The 12,844-nt window shown below is 42.8% G+C and overlaps 1 protein-coding gene across 1 annotated transcript; it reads left to right on the forward strand.

The window, feature by feature from the left end:
- Window positions 1-43: 43 nt before the first annotated feature.
- On the forward strand, window positions 44-12,313 carry mettl25 (methyltransferase like 25). The gene is made up of 12 exons (XM_085769857.1): window positions 44-332; window positions 1,460-1,642; window positions 1,802-1,908; window positions 2,010-2,591; window positions 2,916-3,063; window positions 5,624-5,718; window positions 5,902-5,931; window positions 6,518-6,591; window positions 8,363-8,456; window positions 8,705-8,779; window positions 9,296-9,367; window positions 11,633-12,313. The coding sequence occupies exons 1-12, from the start codon at window positions 116-118 to the stop codon at window positions 11,720-11,722; spliced, it is 1,767 nt and encodes a 588-aa protein (XP_085625983.1). The 5' UTR covers window positions 44-115; the 3' UTR covers window positions 11,723-12,313.
- The last annotated feature ends 531 nt before the right edge of the window (window positions 12,314-12,844 follow it).

Raw genomic sequence — 12,844 nt, forward strand, 5'->3', positions numbered from 1 at the left:
CTGCCCGCCTGAGAAGAATATCATCGAACATCATAATCGATTGCTAATGCCTTGACGTACACCCGCAGCTGAGCTGACGTCCTCCTCCACGCTGCAGTCAAGTCTGTCTCATATCATGTCGTCCTCTTCTGATAGTCTGGCAGAGATTCAGCGGCGGATAGACGAAGTCAGACGGTTTCTGTCTATAACTCTGAGTATCGCTAACGCTCACACGGTGGAGTTTTACACCCACGACGTGTGGAAACGGTTTGTGGCCGTTCAACCGGAGGAAGTCCTGTCAGCCGTCAGCTCCGGTAGCGAGCAGCAGAGGGCGCCAGAGTCTAAAGAAACAGGTAAAGAAAGAAAGACAGTCAGCCTGGCCTTACATAAACTGTAGGAAAGCTCTTTGAGAAGTGTTTATGGGTACCACCATATCAAAATATTTCAACAAACGGTTTGGGAATCATTTTAAATGTGCTAATATGACAGCAATTGAGAAAAAATGTTGGTTGCCAAGTTGTGAAAATGCTCCTTTACCAGGAACTTTTTATTTCCAGATTCCTCAGTGGGAGGATTTGTTCCATTCATATGAATATAAATGTTATGTCTTTGGTTTGGACATCACCTTTGGCTCCTTTGGCTACTTTCAATTTTCTCTTTTTTCCTTTTAAGGAAAAACTATAAATAGATTACTCAAAACCATAACTGGCATGTTATTTGAATATGAAAATAATCATTAGTTGCAGCCCTGCTGTGTCTTCCTGGATCATATGGCCAGTATAAACAGTATGAAAGGGCTGCAGAGGTCCTGGACCAAAATCAATTTATTTCCTGCTCATTAAAAAAATTAATAGTCTAACAAGATTTATAAATGAACTGTTGCCAAATAGAAGTGATAAAGACCAGCCAAATGTATTTTACACAACCTGGCAACTGGCAACCCAAAAGCTGTAATTAATTAATTTTCAGTATACTTTTAATGGATTGCTTTAGAGAATGTCAAAAAAAGGATCACCCAGTTTACAAGGAAGAAACATTCTCTACCTCTCATGGTATCAAAGCCAACTGAATGGTTTTTGGCGTTATTTGCCATATTTTTTTTTTGATTTGATCATATTTTTTGAGAACACACAATCAGCAGTTTTCATGGGCAGTCATTTTTGGTAGAAAGTAGCTCCAATGAAAACACATTTACAGTGGGGTCTGTGGATCATCTAGCTGTATCCAGAACATTGTTTCTGGAAAGTGTTGTTGCCTTTAAATCTTTAAAATGTCATTTTACAATGCTGAAAGCACCACAAAACGAAACTGCACTCACCTCCTTTGTATTAGATACTGAGCAAACCCTTACAGTGGTTTTTCAAAATTTGAATGGATGCAATAAGTTTTAATCTCTACCATATACACAGAAATAAATGCAAAGCTTTACTAATTTGCACCAAGTTCATGTAATATTTAATATGCCTCTCTCGCCAAACAGAGCTGCCCAGGACCACATTTGGGTTTTGCGGTGATACGAAGCGGCTGGTTGATACCCATGAACTTTTGCTGGCAGCCAAAGCCCACTCCCTCCCAGGCCTTGGAGTCTGCTGGAGCAGGGATGAGCTGCTGCAGGCCCTCAGAAAGAACGGGTCTGAGTCTGGAGCTGCACCAAAAGACATCGGTAGGAAACAGTGTAAAAAACACAATGCTTCATGCTGAGAATAGGAAACCAGTCAAGGACTTTCCAGCTAAAAAAAATGTCCAATAATGGTTGCTGTGACAGGAGTATTTATTAAAAGGAACAGTGCAGGTAAATATGTTATACTCCTTTCAAATACAGGTGCAGCGCTGGAGCCAGATGAGTTCATGAATTTGAAGAAATCTCATGAAGTTCACTGCATGTCTGCGGTGGTGGCCTGTTTGGCCCAGCACTGTGGAGTCAAACAGGTAGAGTGGGGTTGCTACAGTATGAATAAACCCAATGAGTTTGGTTTCAGTACCCTAATTTCTGAATTTTATTTCTCCTACCATCTGTGTCGCCCACCCAGGTGATAGACGTGGGCTCTGGGAAAGGCTACCTGAGCTCGTTCCTGTCTCTGCAGTATGATCTCCGGGTCTACGGCATCGACTCCTCCAGCACCAACACCCATGGAGCCCAGGAGAGGAACAGGAAGCTGAAGAAGTTCTCCAGGGTGTACCAGAAACACACCAAGGCTCACAGGACACAGGGGGAGTCGGTGCATTCCCCTCAGGAGGAGGTAGCAGAAAAGGAGCGCGGACTGAATGGAGGCTGTGATGTTTTATGTCCCGTGGGAGGAACTGTGTCACAGGAGGAAGAGCAGGTGTTAACTGTATTATCAGATGTCAGCCCTGCAGATGAAAGGCATTCGGAGCCAAATCCAGAAACAGAGGAGCTCTTCCTCAGCGCCCTATCAGAGGATGTGATACAGGCTACATCCCCCAGAATTCCCCCCAGCGAACTGAGCGCCGAGGAGAGGGAGAGGAGGAAGAGGGAGAACCTGGAGAGGAAAGCTCTGAACAGAACCGACGGCTCCGGTGTCGTGTTTTCACCCCTCACGTCTTACGTTACTGCAGAAACGGAGCTCAGAGAGCTGATCGGCGAGCTGGAGGTGAGCTGCTCCAAAACTCACACACACACACACATAAAAAAAAAAAAAAGCCAAAACTAAATGTTGAAAATAGATTTAGTGCGTGTGCGGTGGTGGTGCCGATAGGAGTCCAGCCGCATAGTAGCGAGGCACGATCCCCACTGTGGCTCCTAAAATTACAAGTCTGTCGCAGCGGGCTGGAGTTTGCATTACTGGGGCGAGTGTGGGATGTAAGTGTGGTGCCAAATGCGCGAGGGCGTCACCATCAATAAATTTCACCATCGATCTCCAAAGCCCCTCCTCACCCTCCTCTTCCTCTCTGCATATTTTTCTCCAAAACTGCAGGATGCTGTCATGGTCGGCCTGCACACGTGTGGCGACTTGGCTCCCAGCACCCTGAGGATGTTTGTGGCTAAGGCGGAGCTGGCTGCAGTCTGCAGCGTGGGCTGCTGCTATCACCTGCTGTCTGAGGAGTTTGACCATGCCCAACAGGGTAGCTACACACACACATACAGAGAAACACACACAGACAATAACACACGCAGATACCGATCACAACCAGAGACAGATTACTGTGTTTTCTCTCTGTCTCTCAGTGTGTTGTAAAGCTGTGAGTCCTCTCTCACACACACACAGAGAGAGCACATGTGTTTTCTCTTCTACAGAGATCAGAGCCTTTCTTTCTGTTTCTATCTCTCTCCTTGTTTTTCGCTCACACCTCAGACACCTGCATCGTCCAAGTCATCGCTTTGTTCCACCCTGAAATGAAATATCGTCTTCCCACATTAACACTCATATTCATATTTTATAGTAAACAAGTCAGATGTTCCGCTGAGAGTCTGGAGCCGCGGCCAAGTTACCCTTCTGGAGATCGAGTTGACTTCAGAAACCTACTGTTAGAGCCATTAGAGTGGATTTATGGATTCAGAATGGCTGTGTAAGGCCGCTGAAAATGAGATTTTTTTTTTGACCTTTTAATTTAAAGGAGAATCAATCGGAAGAGATTGAATCTACACTTCGTGTGCTGTATTCCATCTTTTTGCTGTTATATAGTCAGCCTTGGCTTCCACGCCGCCGCTCCCAACTGCTGCCTCGGCTCGGTGAACTCAGGTGCCAAAACTCGAGACGACAGACTGATATCATCCTCGTTTCATCCCCCTTCACTCTGCGGTTTATGAGGTATGAAATCCTCTACATGTGTCCTCATGCTGTGACTGCAGCCTGCGCGCATCTATATGGGGGAGCCCTCGCCGAAGTCGATACAGTATCGCGTCATCTCTTGTTAACAGCGCGACCTTCGACTCCCGCGTCGTCAGGTTCCGTCGCAGCCTCAGCCAAGAGCGGAAAATGATATCACGTCGACAACTGATTGAAAACACTCCTTTCCGTGCTTGTTTCTCAAACTCCTGCTCAGTCTTTTAAAGAAGGGAACAAAGGCATGCACACACACAGACACACACACACACGTTTTCTCCCCTGTTGGCCTTACAGTGCAGTCTGGGATGAGGGCCAGCTCCTGCGGTGGCCTGCCTCACCCTAGTATTGAGCTAAATAGCTGAAAAGCTTCATTATAGAAACTGGTTATACATTTATATGATCTGCTTATACAGGAATTAAACAATTAAGCAATTCCTTAAATTTCTTGTACATTATCTCATGCTATTTACTCACAAAAAACAACAACTTCTCAGAGGTGAGTATATCCAGGCGTCTACGGCCTGGGAGCCGGCGTGTTTTCAAGTGTACGTGTCCACTTGCGCACTAGGACATGAGAAATATTTGTCTTTCTGAACTGCAGTGCATACACGGCCACTTCAGATGTGATCTCTGTGGTCAGCATGAGGTTGGTGACTATAAACAGCTCTGCGCTCACTGTGTAATCCACCCGTCAGACCGAGGAAAGGCCTGTCCACTTCACTCGCCTCCCAGGGCCGGCGCCTGGGTGGAGGAGGGCGGGGGCCGGGGGTGAAGCTAACCTGACTGCTAACGCGTTAGCATGTCCGGACCAGTTTGCAGGAGCCAGCGCGGCCCCAGCTGCACATGTTATTAGTGTTTCTTTTGACCGTATCCCTCTGGATTCACTGCGCCTTGGCCTCAGCCACTGACCCTTTTAGAAGTGACATGAAAAGGATGGCAGGCTGTCAAGCAGTCACACTCAGTGCCCTCCCAATGGGAATCTGTGTGTGTGTGTATGTGTGGAAGTGCATGCAAAGAGCTGCTACAGTAGGAAATGTGTGATTAATGTTGCTGTTTTCAGCAGCAATCAGAGGTCAACACTTTGGCTTTCTAAGTAGTTCGACTGCACTTTTAAGGCAAAATATTTAGGAGGGAGAATTTGTTTTTCGCAATTCTCCTGCTCATTTTTAGGAAATATATTTCCTCTCTTTATTGCTGAGGTTTAAATGAGAGGAGTGAAAGCTGTTTCCTGTTTGTGCACTAAAATGAAGCTATGGCCCGGAGATTGATAGCTTAGATTAGACTAAAAGCTGGTAACAGGGGGGGAAATGGCTAATTAGCATGCTATAACATGTTTGTATAAACTGTACAAAAGACCAACAACAATCAATCTTATGGCTATTGGCTAAGCTAGCTAGCTAGAAACGTCACTGCGAATATATGGAGGAGATTCTGGAGAATTTCTTCTAAGCTAACAGCTAACTAGCCGCGGCTTCAGATTTGATGGACAGATATGAGAATGATGTTGATCCTCTCTTCTAACTCTGGCAAGAAACTAAACAAGTGTATTTTCCTATAATGTCAAACAGTTCCTTTAAGCTGTCACTGAGAACACTAACAGAGAGTAAATTATTTCACCAATCCAGTCACATCAGTTAAATTTACAAGATGAAAAGGAGCAGATGGATTTTTGTTTCATCCCTGTCCCGATAAATCAAAGTAGGTTTGCTAACTTCAGCAAACCCCCAGCAAACATTTAAAATTCATATCCACTGATTGCAGCTGTGAGTGTGTGGGGGGGAAAAAAGAAAGAAAGGATTAATCAAACAAACTGATAAATGACTTTGCTCCTATTATCTCTGTGTGTCTCCTCACAGAGTGTTTACACGGCGTGTGTGGTTTCCCTCTGAGTCAGTACCTCCGCGACCAGTCCTGGTTCTGCGGGAGAAACGCCAGGATGTCTGCGTGTTTGGTGAGTATGGGTGACACCACAAAAAAAAAAAAAAAAAAAAAGACAAAAAAAGTGCACAGCAGCATCTTTCTTTCATAAACATGTGGTGTTTAGACTGTAATGGTTTTTCGCAACTTCAGCTACAGCTCAGATTTTACTCATCTTTATGCTTTCCCGCTTTTCTTTCAACAACAACAACTACAGGCACTGGAACGAGTCTCACTGGGCCAGGGGGTAAGTGCGGCCTGCATAGTCACTGTAATCACTATAATAAACCAATAGTCATCATTGCACAAGAATGGGAGTTTAATGTTTTTCCTCTAGACTGTCATTACTTCGCACCCATCAAAACAAATCTATCAAATTCCCTCAAAACCAAAAACAAGGGTGTTCGCGATCGCCCCCAGACAGTTTTATCAGCCTCGTAGATCTCCTCCCTGCATTCAGACCATCAGCCCTTTAATTCTGCTTTTGTTTTTAGTCCGTGATTGTCTACAGTGTATTTATTTGAAATGTAGAAGGCAGAGCTCGAGGCCAGGAGCTGATACACGATACCAGCAGCCATTAATATGGAATGTTTATAAATATTAATGCAATCACGGAAAGATTGATTACTTTTTGGAACGAGCGTCTGAATCCAAAAACATGGCTTGATTGCCTGCTTGTGTTGCATCAGGCTTGGAGAGTGTCAGAAATATTCATCAAGCGAGCGCTCGTACACATGCTGGATGAGTCACAAAGGGATAGCAAAAGTTTTAATGTGAAAAATTGCAATAACCAATGTTATGTTGAATCAAGTTATGTTTGACCTTTTCTATAGATTCAGATGGAGTCTCTGTTCTACCGGGCCGTCCTTCATGTTATTCTGCGGGACCACTACGGTTCCTATAAAAGGTAATACACCGGCATTAACATCTGGAATTACTTCCCTGTGAGAAATTACAGGCTCACATTCAATTATTCCTGACATTTAGCTCCATCATTGTGTGTATGAAAATGTGAATTATATGTCACCGTGTCCACACACAGAAACAAGTGTCCTCTGTGGGAATGAGCTGGAACAGAACAGTAGGAATCTAAAGGGTGAAATCTCACTTACTGTTTGTTTTCTTTGTTGTGAACCACAAAGGAAACGTTTTTGTTTCAGGTTTATTTGGATTATAAATGAACCAAGACCTGCAACAAATGTCACATGCATTATAGACCTAAGAGCTGAAATGAGTTCGTATACAGAATCAACTGAGGTCATTAGTCGTTCCAGTCAAGGCTAGAAATGTACAGTCAGAGGTATAATGTTTATAATGTGCACTATTGTTTTATAGTGTTTTGGCATGGTAGTTGATGGCGTTGTAGATAAAAGGTTATGGGATCAATATTATTACTGTTAATCTTCTGGGGACCATTAATGTTTGGTTTGTGAAGTGCAATTTTAATGCCAGGAACGACTTGGCCCATTTTGTTTTGTTGAAACCATAAAAAAAGTCCACAGCTATGAACATGTAAAGAGTCTCAAGATGACAATCAAGCAGTAGCCACGTCCTAAAAAACATTCTGCTTTATTGTCGATTTGCTTTTAAATTGTACCATATAGGAAGACTTCAAACTAACTAGTAATTAAGACCAGGGAAAGGGGAAAGTCAGTGGGGCTCATCCTCTGGGGACCATCAACATCTGTACAGAGTTTCATGACAACTCCATCTAGAAGCTGTTGAGATTGTTCTGTTTGTTGACTAGACAGACATTGAAATTCCTAGTGCAGGATTGGTAAAAACACCGGTTTTAGCCTCTCAAATGTGATGATTTGATGCTTCAATCTTTTTTTATATGGTTCTTAAATTGAATATTGATTTTGAATATATTTGGGTTATGGCTGTTGGACACAAAAAACAATCAATTTGAAGGTGTTAAGTTGGGCTTTGGCCAATTTTGATGACTATTAATCTCCATTTTCTGGTATTTTATTGACAAAATTCAAAAAATAATCACTGCATGCATTCAGAATAATGAGTCGTAGCTGCAGGCTGAACAGACTTGTCCTTGTTTCGTCTCTTTGCTCTTTACACAAACAAACCGCCTCTCTATGTGCAGTATGGGTATAAATGGAGAAGAAAAGGCTGAGCAGCACATGAGCATCAGTCAGCCTGCTGTTTGGCCTTGGTTTACTTGTTACGCGACGCTTTCCAAACATGAGCAACTGCTGGCTTTCAAAAGTTCAAACCCGCTGCTTTCACACCCATAAAACCCCCAGTTGTGGGGTCATTAGTTATTCTGCATTCCTAATGACTGAGGACTTTCTGGCGGAGGATGGTCATCGCTCTCCTCTGCCTAACAAACGAGAGAAGTAAACAGCACAGATTTCAATTAGCCCTTATCAGATGCGCTGGTCGCAGACGCGATTAAAGACACTGAGCATCGCTGGTCACTGCTCTGTGACCTTCAGTTTAATGGCTGACATCAGATCAGGATCGAATATTCATTAGTTTCCTCCGAGCAGCAGCGATTCATCACAGTTTGGTTCTGGCTGCTGATTTAAAAGGGGAAAAAAAAAAATCAGCACACACACATGAGACTGAAAGTTGTTCGTTTCATTAAAAATGAGATGTTCAAGGCCTGAGAAATGATCTGTGTGTGTGTCTGTGTCTGTGTGTCTGTGTGTGTTCCACAGTGAGAAGCGAGTTGGGAACGTGTACTCCAAGGCTAAATCGTTTGTGGACTACGTTCGTCGAGCTCTACGCAGACTGGAGCTGGATGAATCAAAGGTCAGGGCCAGTCGTTTCACAACACCTTCCAGGAACAAACTGTGAAAAATGCTCGTTAACTTTGGTACGACACAAGGGAAAACGTTTCCTTGCAAGTGTTTATGGATAAAAATCTCCAAATTCACATCAGGTTGATGAAGGCAACAGGTGCCTGAAGTCCTCGCTGCCTTGCTGCTTCTTTCTCCTTCACACAAAACTCCTTTCCTTTCCCTACATACAAGGATGACACCTTTCTTTTTTCTCCTCAGCTCTCCGACAGCGACATCCAGGGTTACCATGACACATACAGACCGCGAATCAGCGAGATGCACGCCTTCAACATGGTGGGCCCTCTCTTCATCTCCCCACAACTGAAAAAGACTTAAAAAAAAACCTTAATCCTATACTTTATGTCTCTTCGCACCACAACAGTCTGTTTCAACTCTTTTTTGTGTAAAACATTTTCATTCCTGTAAAATGAGATGCATAATGCCAATAAATTGCAGACCATTAAGTGAGATCATTGCCGTCTGCGGGGGAAGTAACGCAGGAATGACTTGTACAGAGAAGGAAGAAAAGCAGCCTCTGGTTTCAGCTCAGGCCGCTAATTGTGGTGTCAACCAACAGACCAAGTTTCCTTCAAGACATAAAACAGTGGAATGGTTCTTTTTTAGGGGGGCTTGCTCACCAGTTACTGAGAAGACACTAGTCATGGTGGGTTTTTTGGTATGTAGTCTCAGTCCAAGGAGGGAGGGAAGAGGGACAAGTTAGTGGAGTGCCATTCTGTACCAGATGGGTTGTCATTGTTAAGAAAAAGAAAAAATACTCATGAATGTATTTATTTTCTCCTTTGTGTGCAGCTGAAGGTGACCCTGGCCCCCTGTATCGAAGGTCTGATTCTCCTGGATCGCCTGTGCTATCTGAAAGAACAGGTAAGAACATCACATGGAGGCTTTATATGCTGAACATAAATACAAAAGTACATATAAATCCAGGAAGAGGCTGAGGAGACAGCGGGAGGGGAAAAAAACCCCAACGTGTTTACACGGATCACTTAGTTGTTATGTTGTGGTCGTATCCACGTGGGAAGTTTATGGAACATCTGACATTTAAACGTCGATGGTGGCATAAACTACTGCACAACTCCGCAGCCACATGTTGCTGTTTGTGTCCAACAGGAAAATAGTTATCGTCTTGAAATAAAAAGAAAGTTATTCACATCTGAACTGGCAAATAAAATCTAGACTTTTTTTTAAATAAAAACTGAGTAAAATCTTTTCCACTCTTTATTGAAGTGAAAAGGGGGTGAGCTGCCTCTGGTTTTTTGGCTTGTTTATGGATAAGAGGGAAATAAATGTGAATGAGAAAAAACGTAAAAAGCTTGTTAAAATAAGTAAATGTATGATGTAAAGATATAAAAACACATTTGATTAACACCACAAGGTCTACATTATTTAGATGTTGCTTTGATTGGATCATTTTGATATACAGTATCAATTAATTTTCCTTAGGGCCTACATGAAGTATTTATCTATTTATTTATCTATGATCTTCATTCTCCATGTTGGCCTCAAGGGCTTTTTACTGAATTTAATAAAACTCTGTAAACAGACCTGAAATGGAAACAAATTGGTACTGAATGTGGAAAAATGAAAAATTGAATTAAACTCAAAATTAGTTGTTTTCTACTTATTTCACTGAAACAAAAATAGATGTGAATTGTTTTTAGTACTTGTTTTCTGAGTATGTTTCAAGTTTTAAAAAAATATGAATAAACATGAAAAACAAAAACAGAGCAGAACAAAAAAAGGCAACCAGAGAAAATACTTTAAAGCCTCAGTGAAATATTTTCCAGATTGTCATCATTACTGTTAAAAGATACTTTCACTGTAATGGAAAAAATTAGACTGAAAATGAGTCGACATTTAACATGAAAGCCACTGACTCTGGATGAGTGCTGTCATAACTCACAGTCAGATTACCCAGCAGCCATCTGGCACACAGGGCTCACTCACTCTCCACCGTCAGCTGGACTCGTCTTCGTGACTTTTCTCGTGCAGCTTGTTGGTTGAGATTTCAAGTTTTCATCCCAGTTGATGAAAGCGAACACGTGCAAATCTGGAGCTGGAATCAGGAACCGTTGTTTTGATTCAGATCACTGACAATAATATAGGTGTCGGCTAAATTGAAGCCAGCCCCGCGTTTTAAACGTCCTGCGCTTCTGCAGCCAAACACAACATGCTAATTTTCGGTCTGAGTCACCGCGATGCGATGAGATGAGATGCGTAGTACGAGCCGGCGGGCTTTGAAGTTCTGATTACATGTGAGATTGTGTGTCCGACGGACTTCCTTAATAAGGTCGCGCAATCAGAGTACACACCGCGGTCAAGAGCGCTGGTCATCTTTGAGCGATCTCCCTGGAGGAGGTGGTGGACGCATGTGAATGTGATCCATGTGATGATAAGTGTGTTGACGGATATAAGTGCACACACAAGAACACACACAACCACACATCAGGTTGTTTAAGTTCAAAACTGCAAAACTAAAGGCTTTCCCATCAGCCTCAGCTCCACTATGTCCCGCTTGGTGAAAAGAGGCGCCAACACAGCTCCGAGGCCTCCATCGTTGGCATCTAGATACTATTTAATATTAATGCTAATACAGTTGAATTGATTTACATGCAACTATACACTGTTTGTGTCTGGTTTCACTTGTTAAGGACCCCCTCCGATGTCAAAGTAGCCCCTAATCTATTTAAATGCAGTGACGACAAGGCGACCGGTGGGGTGACCATCTTGGAATAATGCATTCTTCCCCTCGTGATGATGATGATGATGATGATGTAGTATGAGCAGCAGCAGCAGCAGCAGCAGAAGAAGGAGAAGGAGAGCCGGTAGTATCCAGGTGGTTGTAGATCTACAACTAAGCATCAGGCCATCAAGGAAGACAAACTTGTTTTACGCATGAACGGGAGTCCACCTGCCACAATATTTGTACAGATGTTTCTCCTCCAGGGGGATTCAATAGAGAAATCTGTTTGGAGCAGGAACATCATACAGCAGTGGATGCCAAAGGGTCACGAAGCCAAACTGGGAGGAGAAGCAAGATCTTTTTCTCCGTGTCCATGTGTTTTTTATTCAGCTCCATTGTGTCTCATTGTTTTATGGGTGTGTGTGTGTGTGTGTGTCTTACTGCAGGAGGACGTCTCGCTGTCTGCGCTGGTGCAGCTCTTTGATCCCCTGCTGTCGCCGAGATGTTACGCCGTCGTCGGACTGAAGCGTTTTTGACAACACGGTGGCAAGCCGACGAACTCGTACATGTACTCACCGAGGAGCTGGTGACGATACATGATCACCAATTATACTATACAGTAACAGGCGGTTGCATTGTGTTTGTATTTGTTCCTGCTTGATTTAATTATATGTATGATTTCATCTCAATTGTGTAATTTATTTCGGCAGGATCTGTATCGCTTTCAGCAACATCTTGTTTCGTTTTATCTGTTTTTGATGAAGAACAAGTCTGACGGCTCAGGCCTCGGCTTCGTGCTCTTCTACCACGAGGACGACCGGTGAAAACACACCTGGAAAAACTGTCAGCTCCGTTTGATTGAATTATATCCACCCCGGCCTTTTGTCTTTACGTTGCAGCGACTCATGAGGAAACACTTGTTTTTTAAGGAGCATCCAGGGAGGCTGGGGGCATTGTGGGGATCACCTCTGTTGACAGGTCTGGAAACCCCATCGCTCCCTGGCTCCCACGCCACAGACAGACTGAGGGGGAAAAAGACAAGAAACGGCCTTGATCCTCTTTTTAATCTTTACCTCTGTTCTGCTCTGTCTTTTGTCTTTTAATAAATCATATTATTTTTATACTTTTGGAAACAAGTTAAAAGTTTTGAGTTCACACATTAGTCATAGTCGTGGGAATTATTTTTAAACTGATAGAAAGCAGACACAAGAGGTGGTAAATTTCTCTCTCCATTATCATTAAATTGTTTTACTGGATTGTTTTTCACTGCATTTCAAAGTGAAATGTTTTTTTTTCTTTAATAAAAACAGATAAAAATACTTGGACAATGGATATAGATATAAAGTTCTGCTCTGCGTAGCATTTTACTGTCGGAGATCCGCTCAGTTACTCTCCCTTAAATGCTTTACATCACATGTTTTCCAACAATAACTCTATTGCTGCAGTTGCCAAGGGTTACGTAGAAAGATAAACTCATTTGAAAAAAGAAGAAAGAAACAGCTGAAAGCAGCCAAATATACATAAAACCTGAAGCTGAAAATCAAAAACCCAACTAAATTAAAGATAAATCACAGCCAACAGTAATGAATAATGGATGGAGAGTTGACAAATTGTTGGAAATAGTTTGTTTAAAGAAAAGGACAAATATTTAAATAGCT

Source organism: Trachurus japonicus, chromosome 23 (genome assembly GCF_045865225.1).
Source record: "Trachurus japonicus isolate A0001 chromosome 23, Traja_1.0".
NCBI classification, from domain to species: Eukaryota; Metazoa; Chordata; class Actinopteri; order Carangiformes; family Carangidae; genus Trachurus; species Trachurus japonicus.

Bases quoted from the DNA above. Each gene is read 5' to 3' on its own strand.
- mettl25 (XM_085769857.1), top strand. From the start codon at position 116: ATGTCGTCCTCTTCTGATAGTCTGGCAGAGATTCAGCGGCGGATAGAC. The intron at 1,643-1,801 runs GTAGGAAACAGT...TTTCAAATACAG, and splicing joins AGCTGCACCAAAAGACATCG to GTGCAGCGCTGGAGCCAGAT. The intron at 6,592-8,362 runs GTAATACACCGG...TGTGTTCCACAG, and splicing joins CACTACGGTTCCTATAAAAG to TGAGAAGCGAGTTGGGAACG.